Genomic DNA, 27,710 nt, shown 5'->3' on the forward strand with positions numbered 1-27,710 from the left:
AAAATAAAGCTTAGGGGAGGGAGTACTTTATTAAGTTTTATTAATTAAACTTTATTAATTAAGAGATAGCTTAAGGGGTATAAAGAGGGGGACTAAGTAATAAAGGAGTAGCTTAGGTATATATAGAGCGTTAATAATATATTTTAAGAGAAGGGTAGATTTTAGTAATTTATCTTTAGACCCTAATAGTAGTTAGCCTCTATGAGCTTCTTCCCTGTGTCACACACCTATTGACAGACCAGCTGGAGCCCGTTCTCTACAGTAGATGACTATACATCTTCACATGTTCTCGAAGAATGGAAATCGCTAGCGACAAAGGGCCCATACGGAGACGGGCGAGTGCAAATTGGATTCGCAGTGGACAACTTGTATCAGTCGCCCGACCAAATGAAGTTTCTCTACTCGGAGCTTCGCGCTGCAAAGGCTAAGGTTATAACATCACACGGTGCTGGCGGTCTAGCTTTCGGCAATGGTCCTTCTGTTCTCCAGATCCTGAACAACCACAACCTGCTTGGCTCAGATATACTCATCTCTCACGCCAACTTCCCAAAGGATGGCGACGCAGAGCTTGTCAAGAAGCACAACGCCTGCATCTCTGCTACTCCCAACACAGAGCTTCAGATGGGATGGCCGCCAGTCGCCCTTCACCCAGAGTTTGAAGCAAACTCCAGCCTCGGGGTTGACTGCCACAGCTGTGGCAGCAGCTTCATGCCCAATCAGATGCGACTGGGCTTGCAGTATGCCCGACTCGAACGACAAGAGAATCTTCGGAGACAGGGCAAGTGGAGCCGGCATGTCGGTCCGTCAGCTGAGCAAGCCTTCAATCTCGCTACAATTGGCGGCGCAAAGGCGATTGGCATGGAGGGTGAGGTTGGCCAGATCCGCGTTGGAGCAAAGGCAGACCTAGTAGTCTTCAGCACCGACAGCCCCGCCATGCTTCCTGCTGCTGAAGAAGACCCTATTGCAGCGGTGATTCTGCATTCGAGTGAGAGAGACGTGGAAACTGTCATCGTTGGAGGCGTCATTCGGAAGGAGAATGGAAAGTTACTACCTGTGTCATTTACCGGTCAAGTTGAGGGGTCGAGTGACCTCGGTCTTCACGGGAAAAGCATTACGTGGAAGGATGTTGCGGTGAATTTGATTCAGAGCCGGAGTAGATTGAACAAGAAGGCAGAAGGTATCGACATGACGGTGGTGGAAGAGACGATTATCGACAATTTCTACATGAACCGGAAGGATATGCTTGAGCAGTCATGAGTATGTTTAGTACATACAGTTGACGATCCGCGGCTACTTAATTATTCTGCGGTCAAGGACTCAGTATCTGGCCAACTCTGACTTTCAGATTTCCGTTCACCCAAAATGAAGCACGGAATGTCTACTCCGTCTTAGAGGAGTCAATAACACGATTGGGCGCGCTGAGTAATCCGAGTGATTTTGAGCATGTCGCGAATCATAATGGACCCATACTTATCTGGTAGAGGTGTTCAAGACCACCACCAGCCATCGACGTAACTCGGCACCTCGAACATCGTCGTGAGTGAGGTCGACTTCCGGATATTCGGCTCCCGGCTCAAGCATGACTTGAACCATGGAGCAGTACATCGTGACGGAGTTAGTTGCCAGCACACGGAGTTATCACTCAAGATGCGGGGGAGCTGTCAGCCAACCCCACTTCGACCGATCTCCGCCGCATCTAAGAGCGCCCGTGTCTATGCCGGTTGCCTTGATGCTGAGTTATCTTCATGGAGGTATTTGCTTGCGTCTAGAGGCGGATAAGGCCATTTCATTCATCTTATTTTCGGTGCAGCTCAGATTGAGTTCTGCACTGAACATCAGATCAAAGACCTCGCATGATGCCCTCGGTTCCACTCGCGATGGAATATCAACATAGCGGAGACTTAATGGCGTGATTATAACTACCGCACCCACCGCCAGTCTGAAGCAGAAACCTCCTCATCTTTAATCTTCCAGCATCAACCTAAAGCAACGAGATCCCACCAAACAACCTCCAACATGCCAGAGTCCAAGGTCATTCCGGCCTCGGCCACGCCAGTAGCAAAGCCAACGGCTACTTTCACCGGCGATGTCTACATGGAACTGATCAACCGCGACGAAAGCGCGGTCATCGCAAACGTTACCTTCACCCCATGCGCTCGGACGCATTGGCACACCCACGTTGGAGGACAGATGATTAGAGTGCTGGCCGGTAGCGGATGGGTCTGCGACAAGGGCGGCGAGGCGAAGCGAATCAACGCTGGAGATACTGTTTGGGCTCCTCCGGGCACGACTCACTGGCACGGCGCCGATGATGGAAGCATTATGACGCACTTTGTTGTTGGCATTGGAGAAACGAAGTGGCATGAGGCTGTCACCGATGAGGATTACAAGAAGCGATCCGAATGAGTTCAGCATTTGTGAGTTTTGAAAGACTCCATCTTGAGAGCTCTCTGGAGAGTCTCTGACAGCTGGATATCTAGGGTGACGTTTGTATCTCAGATAGGACCCATCCTCACCAGCAGCCTGCATGTAGCGTCTCAGAACAACTCATTTACCAAGCTTCGCCTATCCTCGTCTCTCGTATTTTCCAGTGACTTGAATCTGCGGTGTCTGGAAAACATCCCAGTTATCAGCAGCCGCAGGGTTCCCGAAAGGTTTCAGTGTGGCGAATCGCATGCTATTTGGAAATCTTGTTAGCCAACCCTCGGCAAAGATAACAGGGTTCATCATGACTTACGTGTAGTTTCCGAGCTCAATCTGGCTTCCGTTGCCAAGTTTTCCGAACCACCAGAACTCATGGTACGACGCCTGGGTCTGAGCATTGCGGTACAGGTCAACCTGAGGGTAGGTCCAGGTGTCATCTGGGTCATAACGACTGGGGTCAAAGTATGACACGCTGCCAGCTACAACGTGGCTGGTGGCTGGGCCAATGTAGCCGTTCTGACCGGGGACGGGCGGATATTCCCATTGTCTATCGGTCCAACCAGCTTCGTAAATCTTGATACGAGTCAGCCGCCGTTCACACGTTCAACCGGATTTGGCAGTAAAACTTACGTCCCATCGGACTTCTTTGCTGCCCCAAATGAGCTTTGAGTAGATGATGGGGAAATCGGCGACGGATGGGTCGAGATTGAAAGAGTAGACACTGCTAAGGTTAGCTGGTACTTGTCCCGAGACCTGGACACATCGACTCACTAGTCTCTTTGTGTGGTGAAGGGGTACGAGGGACGATAGATCGGGCTAATCTCTGCCTTCAGGTTCGCACCGAGGCCTTCATTGGAGTTAGTCAAGTCATTGGATTGTTGACATCACCGCACAATCTCACCTAGGTAGGGCACGGAAAGTTGTTCTCCGTTGTTGCCAGAAACTATGACCTTTCCGCTGTAGATAGGCAGAGCAGACGAGTTCCAGCCAAGGCCGTTGGGGTTGGGAAAGTTGACACTTTACACCATTAGCTCTTTGCATCATAGAACATCCTTTTACAATGTGCATCTCACCTGACAGTTTTGCTCTCGCCTGGCTTCAAAGTGAAGTCTCTTGGCAAAGACACCTCAACAGGAAGACTCTTGGGCGTCAACTCTGTAAAGCTCTTGAGTCTTTTCTCGCCACCCCAGGGTGCGACGAATGGGTACCAGCCAAGGATTTCTACCCCAGCGGCAGCTTCATAAGAGAGCTTATAGCTCACATCCTTGGCACCATTATTGGTTACGGTCACGTCGTGGTAACGACTGAAGTAATGGGTGTCATTGAGCGCGATTTTCTCAAAGGCGATGTCGGTAGTGTAGTTGACAATCTTGAAGGCGTTGATGAGACCGTTTCCAACTTGGGCAACCGATGCCGAGAAGCCGTAGTCGGTTGCGGTTCCATCGGACCAGGGGAGAGAGGTTCCGCTGGCGATGATTCTTTGGTGCAGTGTCTTGGCGAAGCCCTTGCCTGGAAAATATAATGATCAGTTACAATCCAGTCATTGGGACCGATTGAGAGGACTTACCATGTACAGATCGGCCGCCGTGGGCACTGATAAAGAGTGCAGCTACGCCAGCTACGTAAGGTGTGGCCATCGAGGTCCCGGACAGCAGCGCATAGGTATCATCAAGATAGGTACTGAAGATCTAAGGCAATGTTAGTATGTCTAGCAGGGAGGTGCTTAAGACTGGTAAGACTGACTTGACCACCAGGAGCAGCAATATCGGGCTTAATGTCGAGGTCGTTTGAAGCACCCCAGGAAGTGAAAGTGTTTGGTCGACCACCGGCGGGGTATTCTAAGCCAACAACCTGCTCGGGGTTGAGAGAAAAGTCCGCAGTAACATTGCCGCCGGCTTGAACCGTCTCAATGATGGCCTTACCAGCTGCGGCGGTGATGAGGCCAATCAGACCAACATCATCATCGGTTCCGGGTGTGATGATGGGGTTTTCGTTGTTGTAAAACAAGATGTACTCGGCACCAAGGGCAACTAGGTTTGCTTGCTTAGTTGCGAAAGTGCAAGTCCCTCTTCTTACCAAGGGAATAACACCCTTGAGGCTGCGCGTGCCGTTAGGGTAGGGTTCGCAGCCGTCCGCAGGATCGGTGATGTCGAAGTTCAGAGGAACAACCGGCCAATCAACGATATCGGATGAGAAATAGTAAGTTGAAGGCAAGTATCCAGCCTGTTTGATGTCAGTTATCATGGCATGAGATCCACAAACGAAGGCCGCACCTTGACGGTCTCAGTGTTGCCGTCGAGAACCGATGTCAACTCGAATGGCGAGGCAGGATACTTCTCGGTCTCCACAGAGGCCACGGCAAGAACATTCTTGCCAGAGGAACCACTGCTTCCGAAGAAAGCACCGGCAGCACCCGAGTTGCCGTTGGCAATCGTGACTACGACCCCTTCGTCGACCAAGCGAGAAGCGATCTCAGCCCACGCGTTTGTAGACCAGCCACCTGGACCACCAATACTGGCAGTGATAATGTCAACCTGCTTCGATGTCAGTACTTGCGTGATTTTTCTCAAGGTCTCAAGGATCCTCACGCCGTCGGAGTAGGCTCGGAGGAAAGCCTCAATGAGAGTAGCATCATCCGTAGCATCCTGCCGCAAGTCAGAAAACAACAGCAAGTGTGCAGGGGCACAGACGTCAAGCTCACCAGTTGAGCGAAGACCTTGTATGAGTAAAGCGACGCCTCAGGGGCAACACCACTCCAGCTAGAAAGGGGTATCATTAGTCTCTTATGCAAAGAAATTTCCTGGTGGCCTTACAAGTCATTCTTTCCAGCAATAATTCCTGCAACATGGGTCCCTGTGCGGTGGTCAGATTCGGCCCTGGTACGAAGGGTCAAACATCTTCATACCATGTCCAAGCTGATCTAACGGATCATCATCTGGGGTCTTGTCTTCGTAGGGCCAGACTACGCATGATTGTCAGAATGCTCGCGTCTCGCACCTGACTCTGAGACTTACTGCCGTTGCCGACGAGATCGTAACCACCAGCGACCTTGAAACCCGGGCCGAAGCCACCTCCCAGCTGTGTGATGTTTAGCACTCGAAAAAATGAAGCGGATGATAAGAGCAAGTAACTCACGGCGGGGTGTGTGTACCAAGTTCCAGAGTCAACAACACCGACTTTGACTCCCTGCCCAAAAATGCCCTTGTCGTGAAGCTTGCTCACGCCGGTGGTGTTGTGCGGGCTGTAGTCACCAGCAGCAGCCTCCTCGATCGACTTGAGGCCCTCAACAGGAGACAAACTGACACGGGTATTTTGCCAGACGCGAGCGACACCAGCTAGGTTCTGGAGACTATCAATGTTGTGGGTGTCGGTCTCAATGCTGGCGCCGGAGAAGATGTCGCTCTCAAAATTCTTGACGACCTTAATATCGGCCTCGAGGGCAACGTCGCGACGGGCTTTGGCTGATCCCTAAATTCGAACATTAGTCCAGGCTTCTGAGTTCCCGAGTCAACATTGCATTGACATACCGAGGCATACTCGATGATGTAGCTCTTGGCAATAGGGACAGTAGCGTTGTTAGTCTCATCTGCACCCTCTGGAGCTTGACGAGTAGCGAAAGACTGTGCACTCCCCAGAACGGGAAGCGCAAGGAGGCTGGCAATGCTCAGCAGATGCATTATGAGTGTTCACTCAAGATATTGCGCCGCTTGAAGCTCTGTCTCTTGAATAGCAAAAGTCACACCGGTGGGATGAAGCTCTTATAGTCGCGACTTATTGACGGCTCTGGTGACATTCACATCGCCTCAACCGAAATCCGGCTGCGACTCTTTGTTGCAGCGTTACATTGCCGATACGGCCATGGGCAGAGAGATTCCTGGCGATATCGCCATTGTTGTTGGAATGAGCTTCCTTCTTGGGATGGCTAATATGCCGGGGTTGCACGCGGTATCGGACGATGGTGCAGCGCTGACACTGACAATCATACCGTCTTTCTTAAACATGGCGGACATAAACAATGTTCCGGTTGTAGGAAGATCTCATGATAGGCATTAAGAAACACATTGACCCCCGATAGTGCGTAGCATCTCGTATCCAAAGGCAGCTATAAGCATGCCCTCTGAAGCGTATTTTACGAACGCCGATCATGAGCTTTCATCGCGTTGAACAGCAAACAAGAGAGATGTGCTGTGAGATCAATTGAGGGGTAAACTCGTTCTGTAGTGCTCGATGCTACCCAAGGGATGTTGCCAAGACACTACCCCTGAAGAACAAGGTGCGTTTGATGGCAAATTGCAAGTCGAAATCTCGCAAATCTCGTGTTGCGCTCTCTTCGATAACCCCCAACTACGTGACTCGGAAAACGCGCTGTTCGGTCGCTGATTGCGCGAGATGGCACCATTCCTACTTCATAGTGCGATTAGGCTCATGACATGTGGTGTAGCTGGGGGTTAGATGAACTGCAGAGACCCATGGCTGCCAACATGTCACAGCGAAGGGCTGAAAGTGAGCTCAGGCTTGATAAGTATCCGTCTTCAGGCGCCTGCGAGCTGCAGGTTCCTGCATATTATTCTATCAATCACCTCGTGTTCGACATGCGCCTGCAATCCAACCCTTTAAATGGTATCTTGGCCGAAGAAACGGGATCGGATGCAGCGGCCGAACCCTCATCCGGAAAAAGAGCAATCGCATTGAAGTCGGCTGAGCGGCCTCGCGATTTCTTGGCCTTTTCCGAGAGCCGTCGTGGTATACAAGTAAGATGAGCACCAATACGGTGAGTACATGTAGAGCATCCAACGCGGATAAGTATTTAATATGTCATCAATGTGAATTCGGCGAAATGGCCGGACTTTGGCCCACTTTACCGGGGTTGAAGCCGGGAAAGCCCCCGAGCGGGAGATTCGCGCTACACCCGCAGCTGGAGTAAATCTGGACGAGCCGGTCCGATTGCGACAAACTCAAATATGTCTAGTTGACACTCCAAGATCGCAATTTCTTCTCAGGCGAGCAAATCTCACTGACCGTGAGGTACGAGACGGAGTTTACCAAGACAATGGATTCCTAATGACATGAGAAGTTCTTCTCGGTGTATGCTTTCGACGGCTCTGATTTAATGCGGGATTGAACCTTTGGATTATGTCAACTAGAATTTGAGCCACGCCATGGCTTTATGCTGTGGATTGAGATTATTCCCGGTGAGTAGCCGACTTCTCCTGGTGTCCCAATTCCTCATCACTGTGCGCAAGGTGACCGGTTCGGCCCTCGCGATTGTGAAGCTCATCCTGCATCATCTCATCCCCAGCAACCTCTCTCATATCCGAATCATCAGCCACATCAAAGCTCCGTCGCAGATGTTCGGGGCCGATAAAGGTCAGCAACAACACGTACGCAAACACACAGCCCATGAAGATGCAGATAACCTTGCCATAATCGTAGCGCTTCGTCGTGCCCTTCGGTGCGAGAGGGAAGTTCTCGCCAAGGCGTGACTCAATGGTGGAGCTGGCCGACGAAACGAGGTTGCCCAGCTGGTACGATGTGCCGACTACAAACGTGCGGAATGCACCAGGGCTGAGTTCCATGAGGTGGATGGGAATGACACCCCACGCGCCCTGCACGCAGAACTGCTCAAAGAAGGCGGCAGCCATGACTGCCTCGGTCGTGACGAACGTGTAAGGGTACAGCAAGGCACCGCCCACGACGCAGCAAACCATGATGCTGAAACGCCGACCGAAAATCTGACTGCAGTAACCGACAGTCGTGCCACCTAGCATAGCGCCCAGGTTCGCGACAACCTGCGTGACGGTGACCATGTCGGCATTGAAGTTGAATTGGTTCGTCAGCATGGTGGGATAGAGATCCTGGCTGCCGTGCGACATGAAGTTGAACCCGGCCATGAGGAGGACCAGGTAAGTCAACAGCAACCAGTGTCTCCGCAGAGCCACTTTACCTTCCTTCAAAAAGGTCGAGGTCACGCTCGTGTGCCCAGCCTCCTCAGCGCGTCGACCGGCCGCCTCGCGGATGCGTTTGTGCTCGATGAAGGTATCGGTCTCGGGCAGCATCAAACGGAACGCGATGAAGAGGACTGGCGGACCGGCTCCGAACCAGAAGAGTGGGCGCCAGCCATGCGGGGTCGTGTTGACCAGCCCTCGGGCAAAGGCCGCGGCCAACAGGTATCCAAAAGCGTACTGATCGGCAGAATCAAAGGTTAGTCTTGTGATGCGACCAACTGAAGGATTCGGGAAAGCGTTGGTGGCTTGGGGGGTGATGGTTTGTTGGCTTGGTTTCGGGGATTAAGACTTACACCTTGTTGTAAAACGCCGGACATCATTCCGCGAGTCTCTGCTGGCAGGTCTTCAAGGGCAGTTGCTGCCGCGTTGCCGTACAGACCGCCCATGGCGATTCCGAAGAGGGCGCGACATGCTAGGAATTGCTCGTAGGTTTGGCAAAAACCAGTACCCTGCGCAAATCGGCTGATTAGCTTGGAACACCAAAACAACAAAGATGGTATAGAACAAAGAGCGGACGCTGATGTCACCACTGCCACGCATGGCACTAGCATCCAGGTGACTGAACAACATCAATCAAGAAAGAGAAGCCTGGGGGAAACGAACGGGTTCGCGGAGGGGGGGCAGGGATTCCCCAACGGCGCAGCCAAGACGGGAGAGGGGAGAGGGGAAAGCTTGTCTGGCGCCGGCCAGGCTCGGCACATAATTGCCGGTTGAAGCCAATCAAAGTAGCGCAGTTAGAGAGAAGAGATGACGAGTAATTTTTCTTACCAGCTCAAGGATGATGAAGAGGAGGTTGTTCACAATGAAAGGCCATTTTCTGCCGTAGCGATCTGCTGCAATACCGAAGAGGATGGATCCGACGGATCGGAACATCAGCACCAGTGTGATGCCCCAAGTGATGTCTGTCTTGGACTTGTTGAATGTCTCGGAAAGTTCGGTGATGGTGAGGGAGACGGTGAAGAAGTCGAAGGCATCCCAGGTCTATTGAGAAGCGTAAGCAACGTTGCAATGTGGTGAGCTTGACATAGATTAAGACGGAGGCATACCCAGGCAGCGAAAGCGACAGCGAAGAATGCCCATTGCCTTCTGTTGATCATCTTGACGAGCCTCAGCGGGTTCGGCGCGCTCAGCATAGGCGGTTTGAGGGTGGTGAAGCGTGTCCCCAGATAGCGGCCAACGGACATGCCGTGCCATGGCTCTTGGTCCCCATGGTGCTCAATGTGAGGTCTCTCAGGCTCGACGTGTGTTTTATCGTCCATGATGAGCTGTTGATTCCACTCGCAAAGGCAGGCTGAACAGTTGAAGATCAGGACTACTACACCCGGCGTGAATTCGTACGGCACCGCGACGGTCTTATACGAATAACGAGACCTGTCGACGGCATAACCCCGTGAGCACTAAGTCAGGAGCGGGGTTATCCATGAGTCAAATACACCTAGAATGATGTAGGGCCGACGAGGGCTGTTACCAGTCCGGGGAGGATGGATGCCGTCCTTCATGTTGGGGGACACAGGGGAGGGCTGGAGAGTTTGGCCAATACATGGGGATAGCACGGTGTTTAGATTTGGAGTACACAGCTGAGAACCAAAAAGCCCGCTAATTAAGCTGCCAGGAAGTATCCTCACTTATTGGTAATCTTCTGCAAGACACTGGCCTACAACGTTCCTTCTTACCCTGAAACCAGCATACTAGATATCTGACAAAAGCCTATCGCGAGCTTCTGAATACGCCGAAGTCTGGCCGCATAATTCACCTACTGAGTGACAGCTTCCCCAACCGAGCGTCGTCAACCCCAAATGAGACGAACCCTGGGCAGCAAAACGATGGGATATCAGAGACTGTGCGTCTCGTTGTGACCGTGACATCACATCGAAAAAGGCCAAGACGGCAATGGCAAGCGTGCAGCACATCCTTAGGGGGGACATCAAACCCACACACCCTTCACTCTCGATCCCCCGCTGCCGCTGCTAGCCACACAGAACACAAATGATTCTCCTCAATGACCCAACGCACTAACAGGCACTGGATCCTTCCCCATGGACGAACCCCAGCCGCCATTGGCTTGGAATTAGCTTATCAGCTCTTAGCAACAGCCCCAAAGTACCCAAGCTCCACTCGCTCATGGACCGGATGGTCGCTACTAATGCGCACAACAACGGGCGTCAGTTTGCGTTCGCCGGGCCGTAAGCACCACGACAATTTGTGTTTCTGCTCTCGTATTACGTGAAGAAACGCAGATTGACATGATTCCGTGGCCGATCTCATACTAGTAAGAAGCTACTCTCTCCAGTTGTTCTGGAAGCACTCAGAGTTGCCCCGCGCCATCGGCGCCGAGATCGGCAGCGACATACCGGGGTTGAGTGGGGCTGGCTGCCGGGCTGTGGGATTTCGGTCTTCCTTCCTGTCCAAGCTCTTTGCAATCCGAGCAAGGTTCCATGCCCTTTAGCGAAGCTGTTGGTGTTCCATTTGGAGTCGCATAGCCGCGGAGCCGCGTTTGCGGCTCGGACGACCGGCCGGGAGGTGGCCGTCCATTGCTAACCTGTCTTCGGCAGAGTCCCGATTATCAGTAGTCGATGAGCCCAGATCAGAGAAGCACACGCGGCAGTGCTACGGTACCATCTTTAAACCCTTGAGCTCTCCAAATATAGGAACAATCAGTCAGATCATGCCAAACACGAGGTTCTCGATCAGATTGGATTAATAACCATGGACTAGGACAAATCTGCCAGCGTTTGTTGGCCATATTTAGGCCACGGGAATTTTGACCCCAGTCTCCTCCTCGAGCAATTTCAACAACTGGTCTTGTCTCTTCTCCTCCTTCGTGAAAGGGACTGGAGTATCTTCTTGTCCGGGAGGCTTGAAGTACTTTCCAGTAACATCTCCACCACCAGTTCCCTCCGCCAGCAAAACATAGCTTGCCACTCCATCCTCTGCCTTTTCAGGTGCGTTAGAACCTCCCATCTTGGTGGGAACCCAGCCAGGATCGACCGAGTTGCTCTTCACATCCGGCCACAGGCGAGCGACGGCGTTGGCCAACGTCGTGACGTGCAGCTTCGAGTCGCAATACGCCTGATTCTCATTCCAGCCTCCCTCACCGCGCTCGCGCCACGTAGGGTCAGTGAAGCTAGTGTCGCCGCTCTTGTGCAGTCCGGAAGAGATGTACACAATCCTCTTGGGCTTGTGTATCAAGGACGTGAGAATGTAGGGCGCAAAGACGTTGACTGCAGTTAAGCTTGGCAGTCCGAGATCGGTCTTGCGATACGGCCCGCGGTAGAGACCTGCATTGTGGATGACGACGTCGAATGTTCCCAGTTTGTTGGCGTCTTCGGCGAGTTTCTTGATCTCTGCAATCTTGGAGAGATCGCCGATGAGAACTGTCTCGGCGCCTGGCACGGCGGTCTTCGCATCTTCAGCTCGCTGCGCGTTGCGGGCGTGAATGACGACTTGATGGCCGTTTTTGAGGAGGGTGCGGGCGGCGACTGCACCTAGGCCGTCAGAAGAGCCTGTGATGAGGATTCGTGCCATTTTGCCGATGATTGATAAGATGATTCGTCTTTCGAGATGGCTATGGTTGATTTGATCTTGAGTAGGACGCAGTTGTAAAGTCTCAGAAGGCGTTTGAGCAGCTGAGTAATTAATAGGGAAGCGGACTGGAAGGTTAAATCCGCGTATCATCAATAATCGCGAGTCACGAGCGGGGTCCGGGTTCGGGCGTAAACTGTGGGGTTAGGATTTCGAAGATGATCGAAGGATGTGAGACTCGATCACGTCATCCCGTTATTGAAATAATTACCGACTTCACCAAAGATTCGAATAGATCTAAATTTTCCTGCTTAGGTAGAGTACTTTGAATTGACCTAAATCCTTAAAGAAAAGATTAGCAAACGAATAATATGATCAATTCTTTCATTGAAGCTTGAGATATACGAGCTATTGGATATTATCAGTACCAAAGCATAGCGACTCTCTCTTCTGTGTATGTGAATTATTTTCATTGCCGAACTTCCTTTCCTGAATATGGGATAACGGAACTTTGCAGGTGTCGCAATTTTCGAGGGGCTTCAAAAATACTCTAGGCGTTATGCAATCACCCCTCAACTTTCAGCTGCTGGGAGTAAATGATGCTTCCTATGAAAACGAAAAAACTACCCAACGCCCGGGGAAATGGCAAATACTCTGGAAGACAACGTCTTTATGTTATGAAGTACCATGGATAACACTGGTTCAAGCAATACTAACCTTGGTCTTCGTAAGACTGTTCGATTATCTCGAGCGCGCACCAGCTACTGCCCCAGGAAACGATCCTCCCCAGCAGAGTATCTAGAGTCTGAGAATGCTACTTGGAAAGAGATAACAGGCATTACTTGCCTGACCACAAGCCCGAACGATGTGGACACTTCACGCTATGCAATCCTTTGTACTGCCCGGGCATTCCTGCCTGGGGATGAATGAATTCTTGGAGATTCTCAAAAGGGAAGGTGCATATCATACGTTAGTAATATTTAAGTAGCTCATAGCGCGTACTTGTGGCCAGTCATAATGAGCACATGAAAGGCAAACATATCTGAAGTATTTGGGCACGGGCACTCGGTCAATTCCTTTCGCTGTCTCGCGCTCCTGCAGATATACTTCCAGCATATCCTCTCATCCATGATATCCCTGGTCAAAACTTTTGGACCCATTACGGTAGGAAGCTATCAGTATGTCCACAGGCATTACGATGTTCAGCACATCATCTTGTGGAAGATTGGGCTTGGCGTTCAATCTTGGTTTGTTCCTGGATGTTACTGCGAGTATGAATGAGCACGACATACTTACATGTGTTTGTTGGGCTCTGGGGGTTTTTTCTCGCGAATCCTGCCATTTGTAGTTCAGAGCATAACCATCTATTATACAGTCGTTAAATGACAGAGTGAGCGCAAATATAAACCGCTGTTTCCATTTGACCGAACAATGTCGGCATGGCTGTGTAAAAGTTCAAAGGTTTTCTAGACCAGCAAGACCACCACTAGAGGTATGTACTTCTTGTACGTTGATGAGCTTCATGCCGGGCAATTCCCAGCGTCGTACTGTCTTCAATGCCTGTGCTGGTCGCACGAAGATTCGGCTTCGCGACATCAAGTCGAAAATCCGGGATTTTGCTTCAATTAGTGATTTCTTCCAGAGGAGCGATACTCACATAATGTAAGAACGTTCATATATACCTATGGTAGTGCTTGATGTGGGGTTTGTTCTTTGGGTTCCATGAACCTGAAAAATACATGACTATTCACTGCCACTCTTTCTTTCCTACGAATGCGCTCAGTAAGAGGAATGCAATAGCAAAAATACTACCCTCCAATCACCGCCGATGGCGAATACCACGACTTGCAAGTTGCAGGTACATGCTAGCACAGTTTACTCTTACAAGGCCGGTCAGCGATATGAAGAATCTTTTTATCTGGCGCCGCAGGGTCGTCTGTCTTTGTACAAGTGCCCCATCACCACTCTTCACCGAAATACGCTGCGGCCTGATCGCGACGAAGAGTCGCGTTGCCTTGCGATGCCTTTCATTTATAATTGAATTTTCCATTCCGTCGTGTGACTGTGAATTGCTCGGGCTGCCCCATTCACGACCCAACCAATCGAGTTCGAGAAGAACGTGAAAAGCTTTCGTCTAGCAGAGCACACGAGGCAAAATGCCATGCCTCCCTTGCTACGAACATGAGCAGAAGATCGATTAGAGATTGACCATGAACATGTTATGTGATTCGAAAGAAGGTCGCGTAAGTCAAGGGGGACATCGCAGCAGCGTGCCAGTAGCAAACTTCGAAGGATACGGTCGCGGGGGCGGCTTTGCCTCAGCTCGAGCTGCGAACGTGATGAATCGGGAAAGCTGTCCGACGCGTCTGCGTCTAGAGGAACGCCCGATGCATAGAGCCCCGAAAGAGTAAAGTAGATGAACCCTTCGATCTTGTTATCGGACATGGGGACAAAACGAGCTAGCTTGGCTCTTAGAGAACTGTAGATGTAGGACTACGTAAATCGTAAAAAGTGGCAGATTTATAATCCATGGCTGGACCGTGGTTGGTGGTGAGTGCAAGCGTTCGCCGGCAGAGTTGTTCGAAACAACAACTGAACAAACCTCATCATATATCGCGCATGTCCAATACCATTCTAGCCTTGATCGGATTTAAAGTTGGAGAAACATCCGGTACTTTCTAGCTTCGTGAAGTCCTGCGAATTGAATCCCTTAAAGTCTTGCCCCCCGAGTGGGCTCATGTTTCTTTGTTGGACCAGCCGCCTGGTTAGGTCTTACCCAAGTCTCACCAAGCATGTCAACTCGGACTCCTTTGAGGCCTGTGTTTCCAGCTGCCAAGGGTATTTTGCCCCCAGTGGGCTTAGCTCTGCCTTGCTTGACACCTTGCCTAACTACTTATGCTGCATACTAGTGACGGCTCTGGATGTGATTATTGTGATAACGCTCGAACTATCGCCCGCAACTGCACTACACGGAAGTTTTGAGCTAGGGCTACTTCCCCGTACAAACCCTTCCGACACTATGATCACGTACTTGACAGCGCCATTCACGGCAGTTGTAGTCGTAGTTGCCCGCGGCCATACTTTCCTACCCACCGTCGCAGTCGCCCACCACGATCGCAACAGTTCATAATTATCACAGGGAACAGACATCTGCGCCTGGAACTCATTACAACCAAGAACAGACTGCCTTAATCATCATTGACCAACTACAACCTCAGCAATTGATCGCCGTGCCTGCGCTATAAGTGCCGTGCGGGCTGTGGGTGAGTGCGCTATGTGACTCGTGCGCACCTCTACCGGGGGGAAGTTTAGAGTTGTGGCTGAAGCCTCTTATTGGGTAGAAGTGTCGTCTTTGCCAGTTATCCAAAGTTTGCACGGGCCGCTCTATCAGGTATACAAGACGTAGAAATAGGCTGGCGCGTTGACGGTGGAAAACTCAAAATCCAAGGTGTAGATGTAGCCTTCTCCAGGGGAAATTCGTTCATCCCCTTCCAGAACGACCTACATTCCCAAGTTTCTTTGGTTCGGAAACGCGTTCCGATAACACCACTGGTCGCCTGGTTGACCGAACTGAGACAAACGTAACTGAGTGGCTTGCAGTGCTGTCACGTCACGGGACCAGGCTGTAAAATCTTCGCCATGATCATGACCATCATCGTCATCACCATCAAGCAATTTGACTTTTCCTTGAGATACTATCAAAAGTCCCTTGTGACGAATACTAAGGTTTGCCTGGCGACCTGAAAGCTCGTCTGGGTTATGTAACGCTCCTCTAATTATTTGATTGATCCTTAAAATACTTGAATGATCATTTGGACTTAGAGCTCTTGGCTGTCGAGCCGACTAGATCATCCATCCATGCTCCTAACATGGACCGTGTTAATCAGGGGTCGATTCTTAGGACCTGTCACATCCAGACTGAGATCGCTCAGACGCTCGTTCACTCATCCCATCGGCCGGGCGTCTTGTGGCGTTCGTGTCTCGGTGACTAGTGCTGAGTACATGGTTCGATCGCTACGGCGCTAACCTAGGGACTTCGACAAAGGCATCCCGCGTTCGTCTGGTGTTTTCCCAATTCAAACCCCTGACCCTGGCTCCGATACAAGATGTTGACGTGCCCGGCCTTGGTTTGCGATTTTCTAGAGAGTGGGAAAGAGAGAGGGGCGGTCTCCGATTATCCACCACGCCGGGTGAAACGCTTCAGTGCCTATCCTTCATCACGAAGATGAAACGAATCATGAGGGTCGGCATTCTGCTGCTCGTGGCCGCAGTGGCACAGGCAGCGTCCACATCCGGCTTGAACTCGTCTTCTCTGACAGCCCTCATGGCGAGAGTCCCACATTGCGCAGTGAGTTCACCCAGGTATCACTGCAAGAAGACATGTTCTAACCCTCCTGTTAAATCACAGATAGGATGCTTACTCGATGGATACCACTCCGCCCACTGCCCCATTGACAAGATAACAGACTGCGTCTGCACCGACATCCCGTTGCAGGCCCGCAGTTCTCAGTGTGTACAGCAGTCATGCGACTTCAACGACCAAATTGGTATGTCAGAATTAGACGCTGAAGCTCTGTCTCACGCGGTTATCGCTGACTAGATCACATGAAGCCACCGTCAACGTCTCTCAAGAGTTGTGCAAGGACTACCCCATTGAAGAGCAATCACGACCTGCCAAGTTCTTCTCCGTTGCCCTTCCAACCATGACTCTCGTGGTTGTGCTACTTCGATGTGTTGCCCGCATACAGGTCGCCAGTCGGTTATGGTGGGACGACGGTGCGGCTTTGATGGCTATGGTAAGTTTTTGATCTTGGTTTGGAATATAGAAGAGAACAACTAGTCTGATAAGGTGCTTGCAGGCAATTTTGATAGTAATATCCGGTCTCGGCTACGCAAGTACATACTGCTCCTTCCCCATGCTGTATCAACGAGAGGTATACATACTTACTTGAATAATTATCTAGATGGAGACTTGGGGTTCGGACACCACTATTGGAATATCGACCCTGCAAATAGCAAGACGATCCTGCAGGTATGAGATTGTGCAACTTACTTTACACTTGCGGTTGCTTTTTGCTCACAACAGTTTGCAGATCATTTACGTCTTGCAGATGCTCTACATCTTCGTGCAGTACGTCAAAGGCTCGCTGTCAAGCAAGGGGAGAGACAGTAACTAATCGATTTCTTGTGCAGAGGATTTGCCAAAATTTCCATTGCCTGCTTCTATTATCGTGTCTTCACCGGGAAGACCTTCCGCCTCAAGATCAACATCTTCTTGATTTTCCTCACCACGCGCAGTCTCATGTTCCTACTTCTCGTCATTTTCCAGTGTACTCCGATCCAGTCCATCTGGAACCGGGCTATTCCGAGTCAATGTCTCAACCTCTCCGCTATCAGCTCAGGCGGCGCGGCCTGCAGCATTCTTGAAGATATTGTCCTTATCATTCTCCCCGTTCCGGAGCTTATGAGACTCCAGCTAGATAAGAAAAAGAAGGTCGCTTTGTTCGGCATGTTCGCCCTGGGATCCTTGTGAGTATTCGTCGTCCACGATATCGCCTGTAATGAAACGGAAGCTGACGCGCCGGCGAACCAGTGCATGTGTTGCCAGCATGATCCGACTCAAACAACTGGTCTATTTTGCTCATACGTTCGATCCTACGTGTACGTCATTCACGGGAATTTCCATGAAATCAACATCAGACTAACATGCTAACTGGTGCCAAATATAAAGGGGACTACGTCGGCGTCATAGACTGGTCCTGCGCCGAGCTCAACGCTGCCGTGATGTGCAGTAGCCTCCCAGCCCTACGGCCACTCTTCGTCAAAGCCCTGGTTCTCGTTTCTTCACGGACATGGAGCGGTCGGGCCACATCCGCCGGCGACAAGTCTCACCAGCACCAGCAACGGCATGGTTTCGCAATGGCCAACATTGGCTCGCACCCTTCGAGGTCCCACCAAGCAAGCGCCCAATCGTGGCCCAAGGATGTGGCACAGAAGCCCGTCAGGCTGGATTCGCTTGAAATAGAGTCCTCGGCGCCGAGTGAGGGGAAGTCATCCCCCTATTGCTTGGAGGCGGCGATCGAGCGGAACGGTAGCGACTTGGACAGCGGGCCTTGGTCGGCGAGTGCAGCCTCTACGACGTTTATTGAGGAGCAGATGGAAGATTCCAGCATTAAGAAATAGCTAGCCAGGATCACAAATTTAATTTCTCGCCTATCACGGAGCTTCCTCCAATGGAAACTTCGAACATTGCGGCAGTGGTGACTTGGTCTACGGCAGGGGGGGTGCAGATCAAAGAATTCGAACATCAAGTTGCTTGGCGTTGCAAGCGCCCAGGAAAGTGGCTTTGTTGTTTCATTGACCTGAACAGCGCTTCGATTCTTACCGCCACAAGCCTTTCCTCGCCACATGTAACCATCTGGGTTGGGGTAACGACAAAGCAAACTGCCCTTTGACCTCATGTTGCCATGGGCAAAGCACCAACCGCTAGTGGCTCAGCCCACCAGACCTTCCAAATTGCGACTTCGGCCCAGTCCGATCAATGTCGAGACCGTCGCCTCCAAGTCAGATAAAGAATTTTGAACAGTTGATTGCAAGGTGGAGACTAGAAGGGTATGCGCATATATGCCCGGGGACGAAATGAAACCACGGCTACTAAAACGCTGACTTAGCGAGTATCAAGGCATTCGAAGACTTGATGGTCAAAATGGGTCAATCGACTCTTTCGACAGATATCCCTAGCATCAGACGCAATGGAGATTTCTTCCCATGTCCGGGAAGAGCTCGATAGTCTTGCACCGGAAAGTCCTGGCACTCATGCCCTGGAAGAACACAACACTGTAATATTAGATAAGCATTCTATGTGCAAAACTCTCCGAGAGTACATATATCAAAGAGTTCATCAAGATATCAAACGACCGGGGTGGCAGAAAATTCGAGTTACCGGTTTACTCCAAAGAGATCCTCCCGCAATGATATCCTCTTAGGAAATCGAGAAGCAGCTTACACCGTTCAACTTTCGACGCCCGACAGCGACGATTATCGACGACTCGACGTTAGAAATCCATTGCTTCCCTTGTCCAGCTTTTGTCCAACACTACAGCAGAGTGATCTCGACGTAGTTACAATTTGAAAATAGAGCTACCAAGGTGGAAACTATCATACCGACAAATTTGGCAAGCGCGAATGTCCTCCGGCAGTCGAATCTCACAGAACTTGGAGCAACAGATGTTGTGATTTTTGGTGAAGTCCACAGACTGACTCAACTCGTTTCTGGAATTACATGGGGCTCACAACATCCGAATGGGCTATTTGCCTGGTATACCTTTGAGTCTGAAGGTGGCAAAAGTATCACCATGCTGGGGTGTAAAGAGGGTCTCTGGGGCGAAGCGGCGGGGTCTCTGGTCCGTGTACTGCGAAAATTCTCGAAGACCCAGTGCCTTATCTATGTTAGCAAAGTCGGATCTCTTGCAGAGAACGTTTCCGCCAACGAGAGAATTGCGACGGGAGACGAATCGACATTGGGAGACAAAGCCATAGCTTGGGATGACCCTCTCCGAGACTTGAAGTCGATAGCATCCTCTGATCTAGTTTTGCGGGGACGGCATGTCTCGGTTCCATCTCCGTTGTGCGAGACTAAGGAATGGTTACGGCACTGGCAGGAGACTTGTGCCTGGGTCGACTGCGAAACATGGCACATGGCACAGGCAGCCAAGGACGTCGAAGTCAAGTTCGGTTATTTACACATCGTCTCGGACAACCTCGCGGAGGAAGATGGCGAGGATTTGTCAAATGAGGACTGCGATGAAATCCAAAGTAAAAGGGAATTATTGTTTCGAAAGATTGAGACCATTTTACGAGAGTTCATTGCAACTTGGGACACACAACCCGCTGGGGATACCGCAATAACCCAGTCTACATAGCAAGATTATGCACGGTGGTTAGATAAAAAGAACTTACGAGAAAGTATCAAAATGTCATCTTCTCAACGGGTTTTTTTTTGGGCCAACTAGAGATTCGCAAATGCGAAACGGCGCAGGTGATGTTGTCAAAGTGCACTGTTTAGGTTTCTTATTTGGTACGTCTGATTCTTCAGAAAATCGGAAGACAGTGACGGACAATTGTTAGAATCCCGAACCAATGATATCATCGCCTGTACGGATTCTGGCAACGGCGCTTGGACATTTACATTGATAAAAGGACAGCTATAGATCCACACACTCTGAGCAGCCTCTCTGCCAGACAGGGGCGAATGGATTGTGGCACTATCTTTACACGGCGATATTAAGAAGGAGTTTCAAAGTCACTGACTCGAGTACCAGCCTCACCTCCTGCCAAGCACATGACAGCCATAGCATTGTGGCGCTTCACCGGACGAGTTCTAGACGCAATGCTACCGTGTGTATTAATCGGGTTTAGGCCAAAGCTCTCGGCGGCCCGCGGAAGCGGAAAGCGGACTGGTCACGCTCGGCGAGGAACACGAACCGAAGGCTCCGGGAATCAGGGGCTCTGCCGCCATTACCGCTCCGTCCAAGAAAACTGTCTTGATGCCGAGCCACCTCTGTGGGTTCAGGTGGATTTGAGCACTCTATTGACATCTCAGCCCTGTATTAAGCCTCTTGATATGGAAGGTACTAAGGTCATAGTATGGAAATACAAAAGGGCGAAGTTGGCCCTTTGATCAGTGACTCGTGATGTCTTGGCATGCTCAACTCTCACACTCGTTTGTATTTTTTATAGTCACTCTTTTGTTTGCTGGTATTCTTGCAGAATGCAAATATTCACTCTTTTGACATTTCTCGTCGCGGCACTCTCTGTGCAAGCTAGACACCATGACGGGGCGGCAGCGGCTCATGAGTTGGTAGAGAGAGCCGAACACTACAAACATACCGCCCACCGGCACAATGGCCTGATGCCGCGTCAAACAGGTCCCCTGGATCCCACCGTTACTCCCCCACCGTCTTTCAACTCGACGGGCCCCAGCACATTTTCAACTCATTTCTTCACCAACAGCACAACAACACACCGCAATACAACATCATCTAGATCGTCCTCAACGTCTTCAAGTTCGAAGAGCTCAAGCAAGCGATCTTCTAGCTCTAGCAAGTCTTCGAGCAGAAGCTCAACGTCCTCTAGTTCCAGCACCGCCTCGTCCTCTGGTAGCAGTAGCTCCCGTGCGTCTTCGTCTTCGAATTCTCAGGCTAGCAGCTCTCAGAGCTCCTCCACGCTTAGCTCCAGCATTAGCTCCAGCCTCAGTTCTAGCGCACCTACGTCCTCAACACTCACTTCTGGTACATCTTTATCTAGTACCCCGGTTTCCACTTCCTCGGGAACTACTTCCACAGGAACAGCTTCCGATTCGGTATCTAGTACAGGTTCAAGGCCCACTGAATCGAGTGCCAGAAGTACTTGGAGCAGGAGAGAATCTACACAAACATCTGTCTCGTCCGAAACCTTCTCCTTGACCCTATCTTCCGGCGTCTCATGGTCTACGAGCTACACAACAGCTACCTATACCACTGTAGATGCTAATGGAAATCCGTATGTCCCTGTGGCTCCGATCGCTATTCCTGTAGTTGGTGGTGTGCCCGTGGTTCCTCCTGTTGGTGGCGGTGGTGGAGGTGGAGGCGGGGCAGGAGCGGACTCAACGACCACGACGACGAGCTCTAGTCCTAGCTCAAGCTCTAGTCCGCCAACGCCAACTAGCTCGATATCAGCAAGCCCCTCTTCTAGCTCGGTTGATCCAATCACATCAGCTGTGGAGTTATCTTCAGGGTCATCCATCGTGGAAGTTGTGACGGCAACATCTCCTGAGACCACAATTGAGGTCATTGAGACTGCTACGTCTGCCGCGCCGGCTGCAACTAGTACTGCGCCATCTCCGGTTCCGTGCTATGTAAGTACACCTTCTCTCTTGCTATTCAGACGACGTATTCAGGATACACCTATTTTCCTGCGTTCGGATCTATGGGCAATCTACTGACAACTACCATTGTAGAACTACGATTGGAAATCATACGGCTGGTGCTGCCCTGGCCCAGACTCTCCTTGCCAAAATGACCTGGGCACCTGCTACTTTGACGGCACAGGGGCTACTAATGTGTTGCCAAACACGGCTGCCTGTCCGCCTGGAGAGGGTGCGAGAAGTTGAATAGATCAGATTGAGCGTGGAATATTTGCTATAATGTGCGTGGAGAAAGCGGAGTTAGATCACTCATGACTGCGGGAAAATTGTTGTGGTATATTCTGGGTACAAGTAACGACTGATTGTAAGACATTTAGAAAGAAAAAATGGACTCTACGAAAGGATTCTTGGCACAACAAGATCTTTCTGAATTTCTGACTTAATTCTTGGGGGAACAAAGACCCCGACTCTCTAAGTGATAGACTACCTACGATGAGTCAGACTATCAGGTCTGTGATGGGCAAATCACTAAAGGAACCAATGTAAGTAGAAATTTCCTCGGCTATGCTTACATACATGAGAATGCAACACTTCTTCCTTGCTTACAGTATATGAGAATGTAACGGCTTGGCTCTGCTGACGGTGCGTGAGAATGTAAGGGCGGATTATAAGCGCTAGTCCATCACAGTCTCGGGCGAAGGTCATATTCGTACGAGACAGGATGGTCGGTTCCGATTTCTATCAACGCTTTACCATTTATGCATCAATCTCCGAAGAACTCTCACTATTTGTAGAACCCAAGGAATAAGCGAAGCTTGCGGAATCCTGTGGGATCTACTGAAATCGCATGTTCATCAAAAGACGGACGAGAAGAACCAACGAGAGCCATGTTCATGCGGTAACTATCCTCACACCTAGTTCAGTCCTGATCGTGAACTCGCCATGTCTAAGAGGGATACGACACCGCTATCATCAAACCTCAGCAACAGATGCTTCACCCCTCCGACGTGAGTGGCTCCTTCCTCTTTTCCACTGGGCTGTGAGTTGTGTGAGGCGATTTAAGCATGCGCCGATCACACCCAATCCTCTGGCTTGCTTCTTTGAGCTGTCTTGTTGCGGCTGATTGTTGGTCACCGCCGGACGGCCCCTCTCTGTATGAAAATGGCTCCTACGCCACGGACGTTCTTGTGCTGGCGGGCAATGAGACGTGGACGAACTACCCGGACAACGAGGGATCTTCTGGCAATAGCACCCACACTTTCAAGAAGCGTGCTGAGGATTTCTACTTGCGGATCCTTCCGCTCGGTGCATCAATCACCAGGGGCGTCTTCTCGAGCGACAACAACGGCTATCCTAAGGCGTTGCGCGAACAACTAAGGTTTGAGGGCTGGAAAGTCAACATGGTTGGGTCCAAGCAGGATGGCACTATGGCTGATAACGTGAGCTGCAAAGCGTTCTGAGGCAGGGAAATCTCATGGCTGATTACGCCTCTCTAGGACAACGAAGGCCATCCGGGCGCCTGGGTGCACCAAGTGAATGAGAAATTTCGCCTTTCGTCCAACCAGAAACCCAATCTCGTATTGGTCAACGCTGGAACGTGAGTCCTTGTTCTAGAGTCACAGAAATCCGTCCATACTGAACCCCAGGCAGGAATGACTGCGAGAACCGCCAGGACCCAGAGACTACAATCAAGAATATGAGGACAATGATCGATGAGATATTCAAGACACTACCGGACACAACGGTCATCCTCTCGTCTCTGGTCAAAAGTGGAAAGGACGATGGCATCAAGGCCTGCGCTGCAGCCGTGAGCCAAGGATATCGCAACCTGGTCTACACGACGTATCGTGGCTACAGAATTTCTTATGCCAACATTCACGATGCCATAAGTCTCAATCAGATTGGTGATGGAACGCATCCGACTGATGAGGGCTATAGGCTCTTTGCTTCTGTGTGGGTGGCTGCCATCAATCGAATCGCGAAGAAGATCAAGCCGCCACCCAACGTCGAGACGGTCAATGATGCCGAGGTCACCAAAACGACCAAATGCCAGGAAATTCCCGGAACTGCTCGACGAGTTCAAACTCAACGAGGTAGCGGACACGATGATGGGAACTATGTTCACGATCGCGTTGAGCGAGGAATTATCGAATCAGGAAAGATCATCAAGTACACGAGGACATCTGCCCCAGGATCCCCCACAGATTATATGTTCTTTGCGAACATCGTCAAGGGTGACCCAAACTCACCACGTAGTGCATCACTCGATGACCTTGTCTACGCGGCCATCGATGAAAGTCAGGAGCTTACATGGATGTATCGTCGAAACTTGGGAGCAGGGGGCTCATTTGGGCCGACAGTGGAGTTTAAAACGGACCTCAACTGTGGCGTAGACGATAGTAAGTTACTTGACTATTAGTATGCGCCTAGGAGTCAAAAGACTCGGCTTAGTCAGAATCATTCGCTAACATCCTTCTTTCGTTCAGCTTATGCCTTCGGAGACTTCAACAACAATGGCCTGGATGACTTCTTCTGCATCAAGCCCGGGGCTGCAGTGTGGGCTTCATTGAATAAGGGTGGCACACCACCGGCCTTCTGATCTATCGGCCAGGCAAGTCGCATCATCATTTGACTCACATCCGCTCAGCTACTAAGGATTGCGCCCTGCAGATCATCGGCCAGAGCGACAGAACGCAAAGAGAGGTTCGCATGGCGGACATTGACGGTGACGGGAGAGTCGACTTCTGCCTAGTCAGCAATGATGATGTCAAGTGTTCCCGAAATGGCGGAAAGGGAGACGAGAATTTCTGGCAAGGGTTCCAGACTGCAAGTGGTATCAGGGAAACTGTGTTCAACGCCAGGAGTGGGCCGTAGTCGGGCGTTGAACTTGCCGACCTGAATGGCGAGTAAGTCAACCGACGTCTAATATCTTGTCTGTGTCCTTGTTGTTGACGCAGACAATCTCCCCAGCTACCGAGCGGACTTCCTGTACGTTGGAGACAACGGCAACGTGGACACGTACATCAACCAGCGCGGATCGGGGAAGGGTATTGTCCCTGACTGGCGAAAGGCCGGAGTCACGCATCCCGGTCAAGCGGCGACGGGTCTCCGTGGCAACATCAAGTTTGGCCGCATCTACGGATCCGGTAGGCTTGATTACATTTACATGAAAGAGGAAGAAGAATGGTTTGATATGATTGTCTTCGAAAACAAGGGATCCGGGGGCACAAGACGCAAAGGTGACGGCAACTTTTACTGCGACATGCGCGGTACTGGCGCTGATGATCTCGTTTGGATCTACTACGACGGCCGAGTGGATGAGATCAACACCAACATCCATTCCCCACCGAATTGGGGCCATGATACCTCGATCACGCTGACAGTGCCCGGGCCCCGGATGGGCATTCACTTCGCTGATTGGACCGGAAACGGAAGATGCGATGTGCTTGTCCAAAACAAAGCTACCGGGGCTCTGACATTGTATGAGAACAATTACGATGCTGGCGCAAAGGCACTCACGTTCAGCAATCGGGGCGTGGTCGCAACCACTGGCTGCACAGAAGGCTGGGGCGTGGGTATCTTTGATAGGGGCATGCGCTTGGCAGACATTGAGTGAGTGCTTCCCGAGTATCGCCACTCAGCAGGCTGGACTCGACGCTAACATACTTTCTTACAGTGGCGACGGGCGAGCCGATCCTATTTGCATTGAGATAAGTGGTCGCATGACTGCCTGGCTCAATAGACAGAGTAGCCTTCTCGATGCTGGCCAGATCAAATTTGCAGAATCATGGGATCGCGCTAATATACGCTTTGCGGACGTGGAGAACTCTGGGAGGGCTGACATTATCTGGATGAACAAATACACTGGAGCCAGCACAGTCTTCAAGAACAATGGCTACCAGAGTGGTGGTGCCGCTGGAGGTTCTTCTTTCTCTTGGACAAACCGCGGCGTCCTCTACAGCGGCGTTGACCGCGGAGAATGTTTGGTAAGCCTTTGGCACTCTCGATCAATACAACTAAGGGTACATCAGGGATGAAATCTGCTGACGCTTGTGACCTTAGCACTTCGCGAACCTTGGCGGGCTAGGACGAGCTGATCTCATCGAAGTCGACCCTGCAACGAATGCAGCATACACCAACTTCAACGAATGCAACGGAAGCGGCGGCGGTGATGGCGCCGTCAGTAACCCTGGATTGCCATCATACTCAACCAATGATCCGCTCATCCTCTGGGATTATGCTCCTGTGTATGCCCAAGACAGCAACCCACCATACCCACCTCTCAAGAATGACGATGAGTCCGACATTGCTATTGAAAACTTGCGCGAGACTCGTCTGTTTGGATTTTATCAGTGCGATACTGAGACGTTCAGCAACATCAAAAACGGCTGGCGTGACTTCAACCGCCTCAGTTTGATGGACCGCCTGTCGAGCAATATCGATTGGAACAGCCAGGGCATCAATGAGTTCTTCGGTCAAGGCGACCAGAAGACACTGTCTGACGACAAGAAGAGGCAGATCCAGAACATCTTCTACTACACCTCACAGATGTGGACCCATTGGTGGACAGACTGGGGTCCTCCTAACTACATCGACTCGTGGCAGTACCTGTGGATTGAGGTCTCATGCAGCCTCAGCGATGGTTCCGGGGACCCCGAAAACTACTGCGGAGACAAGGGAAAATCCTTCTGAAGGAGGTCCCGCTGCCTTGATAACGTGGAAATGGAACGAGAACCGCTATACGCGGGCGCTTGTCTGCAGGAAGTACACCACCCTGGGGAAGGATCTGGACGATCTAACAAGATACATGAACACAGAGAAGACTGCAGAAGACCGTCTGAACTTGGCGAATTGGGAGCACGCTAGGGGAGGGTATTGGCTGCACGAGGCGACGCATATGGATTATTTCATGAACACACCATCTTCGGGGTCGGGACCAGTCGTTAGAGACCTCCTTGTCGACTACAGTGACGGTCGCGGAGAGAACAAAGCCTACGGTATTGACAATGCTAAGAAATTAGCCAATTACGATCGTCACTTCACACCCGGCGAGTATACGCAACAAAACTGTAAGGTCCAATCTTCCTCGGCCGATAATGGCTGGCACCTCAGCAACTAACAATCTACCTACACTTGATAGCCGACAACTACAGATTTTACGCCATGTCCAGATGGGTGGAGCCCAATTCTTTCGAGAGGACCTATCCCTATAAGCCGAGCGTCAATCCTTTTGCGATGCCTGTGTTCCCGCCTAAAGTTCCCGATGAAGGGTAGTGGTCTCAGGGTGGGTTAGATCTAATTCGGGATGCCATTGAGATTGGTAGATCGTGAAAGAACTCACCAGCCACAGGCAACACTGGCAACCTAGCTCTTTCACTATGCTACTTCACACTTCCCGCGGCATGAACCAAAACATCTTTTTCACATGATAATCCTTGGTGTACCACTGAGTGAATAGCGTCACTGTCTAAGGTACGTTTTCGATTTATTGGTGGTCCAATTGTAAATGAAAAGCTCCTACGCCTTCGTGCAAACCAGCCAGAATCCAAAGGAACCTGCAATCGTCCTCATACTTGCAGGAGGGTTTTTTCACCACAATAACACATTCACGTCAACCGCTGTATCAGACCAAGCAAAGGCAGTTCAGGAATGGCACCACCTGTTTAGCGACATCAGCACCGATCTATAGGAAAGCCACTGTTGAACGAATATTCAAAGACGCATATATATGCAGTACCATGTCTTATCAAGACGAGAAATACGCAGGACCCTATATGTGACAATCCTCTTAATGCACAAGATATAAAGTACTAAGCAAGGCTTTCTATGCGAGTGAATAATTAACATGCAATGGT

General features: G+C 50.8%; 9 protein-coding genes across 9 annotated transcripts; 5 read left to right on the forward strand and 4 right to left on the reverse strand.

The window, feature by feature from the left end:
* Positions 1 to 387: 387 nt before the first annotated feature.
* On the forward strand, positions 388 to 1,257 carry CCOS01_10104 (amidohydrolase; the record flags this gene model as incomplete). Its single annotated transcript, XM_060458260.1, has 1 exon — positions 388 to 1,257. The coding sequence occupies one exon, from the start codon at positions 388 to 390 to the stop codon at positions 1,255 to 1,257; it is 870 nt and encodes a 289-aa protein (XP_060311425.1).
* Positions 1,258 to 2,016: 759 nt separating this feature from the next.
* On the forward strand, positions 2,017 to 2,406 carry CCOS01_10105 (cupin domain-containing protein; the record flags this gene model as incomplete). The annotated part of the gene is made up of 1 exon (XM_060458261.1): positions 2,017 to 2,406. The coding sequence occupies one exon, from the start codon at positions 2,017 to 2,019 to the stop codon at positions 2,404 to 2,406; it is 390 nt and encodes a 129-aa protein (XP_060311426.1).
* A 159-nt stretch (positions 2,407 to 2,565) lies between these two features.
* CCOS01_10106 (subtilase) lies at positions 2,566 to 6,101 on the reverse strand (the record flags this gene model as incomplete). Its single annotated transcript, XM_060458262.1, has 14 exons — positions 2,566 to 2,677; positions 2,738 to 2,997; positions 3,055 to 3,145; positions 3,196 to 3,271; positions 3,326 to 3,441; positions 3,498 to 3,933; positions 3,992 to 4,112; positions 4,168 to 4,647; positions 4,698 to 5,069; positions 5,126 to 5,183; positions 5,308 to 5,386; positions 5,439 to 5,502; positions 5,560 to 5,892; positions 5,952 to 6,101. 14 exons carry the CDS (start codon positions 6,099 to 6,101, stop codon positions 2,566 to 2,568), a joined length of 2,748 nt encoding a protein of 915 aa, XP_060311427.1.
* A 1,506-nt stretch (positions 6,102 to 7,607) lies between these two features.
* CCOS01_10107 (H+ symporter family protein) lies at positions 7,608 to 9,688 on the reverse strand (the record flags this gene model as incomplete). The annotated part of the gene is made up of 4 exons (XM_060458263.1): positions 7,608 to 8,606; positions 8,723 to 8,878; positions 9,198 to 9,410; positions 9,476 to 9,688. The coding sequence occupies 4 exons, from the start codon at positions 9,686 to 9,688 to the stop codon at positions 7,608 to 7,610; spliced, it is 1,581 nt and encodes a 526-aa protein (XP_060311428.1).
* Positions 9,689 to 11,174: 1,486 nt separating this feature from the next.
* On the reverse strand, positions 11,175 to 11,954 carry CCOS01_10108 (short chain dehydrogenase; the record flags this gene model as incomplete). The annotated part of the gene is made up of 1 exon (XM_060458264.1): positions 11,175 to 11,954. The coding sequence occupies one exon, from the start codon at positions 11,952 to 11,954 to the stop codon at positions 11,175 to 11,177; it is 780 nt and encodes a 259-aa protein (XP_060311429.1).
* A 4,234-nt stretch (positions 11,955 to 16,188) lies between these two features.
* Positions 16,189 to 18,134, forward strand: CCOS01_10109 (uncharacterized protein; the record flags this gene model as incomplete). The annotated part of the gene is made up of 9 exons (XM_060458265.1): positions 16,189 to 16,299; positions 16,360 to 16,498; positions 16,563 to 16,747; positions 16,811 to 16,847; positions 16,916 to 16,983; positions 17,045 to 17,082; positions 17,145 to 17,480; positions 17,545 to 17,612; positions 17,683 to 18,134. 9 exons carry the CDS (start codon positions 16,189 to 16,191, stop codon positions 18,132 to 18,134), a joined length of 1,434 nt encoding a protein of 477 aa, XP_060311430.1.
* Positions 18,135 to 19,306: 1,172 nt separating this feature from the next.
* Positions 19,307 to 22,101, forward strand: CCOS01_10110 (uncharacterized protein; the record flags this gene model as incomplete). The annotated part of the gene is made up of 5 exons (XM_060458266.1): positions 19,307 to 19,766; positions 20,370 to 20,513; positions 20,879 to 21,241; positions 21,476 to 21,846; positions 21,949 to 22,101. 5 exons carry the CDS (start codon positions 19,307 to 19,309, stop codon positions 22,099 to 22,101), a joined length of 1,491 nt encoding a protein of 496 aa, XP_060311431.1.
* On the reverse strand, positions 21,462 to 21,782 carry CCOS01_10111 (uncharacterized protein; the record flags this gene model as incomplete). The annotated part of the gene is made up of 1 exon (XM_060458267.1): positions 21,462 to 21,782. One exon carries the CDS (start codon positions 21,780 to 21,782, stop codon positions 21,462 to 21,464), a length of 321 nt encoding a protein of 106 aa, XP_060311432.1.
* An 818-nt stretch (positions 22,102 to 22,919) lies between the features above and the next one.
* Positions 22,920 to 27,129, forward strand: CCOS01_10112 (uncharacterized protein; the record flags this gene model as incomplete). The annotated part of the gene is made up of 10 exons (XM_060458268.1): positions 22,920 to 23,294; positions 23,352 to 23,452; positions 23,506 to 24,254; positions 24,342 to 24,431; positions 24,503 to 24,718; positions 24,813 to 25,467; positions 25,532 to 25,841; positions 25,918 to 26,497; positions 26,673 to 26,924; positions 26,996 to 27,129. The coding sequence occupies 10 exons, from the start codon at positions 22,920 to 22,922 to the stop codon at positions 27,127 to 27,129; spliced, it is 3,462 nt and encodes a 1,153-aa protein (XP_060311433.1).
* Positions 27,130 to 27,710: the final 581 nt, after the last annotated feature.

This window comes from Colletotrichum costaricense (genome assembly GCF_030867565.1).
Source record: "Colletotrichum costaricense strain IMI 309622 chromosome Unknown Scaffold_10.1, whole genome shotgun sequence".
Classification (NCBI taxonomy): domain Eukaryota; kingdom Fungi; phylum Ascomycota; class Sordariomycetes; order Glomerellales; family Glomerellaceae; genus Colletotrichum; species Colletotrichum costaricense.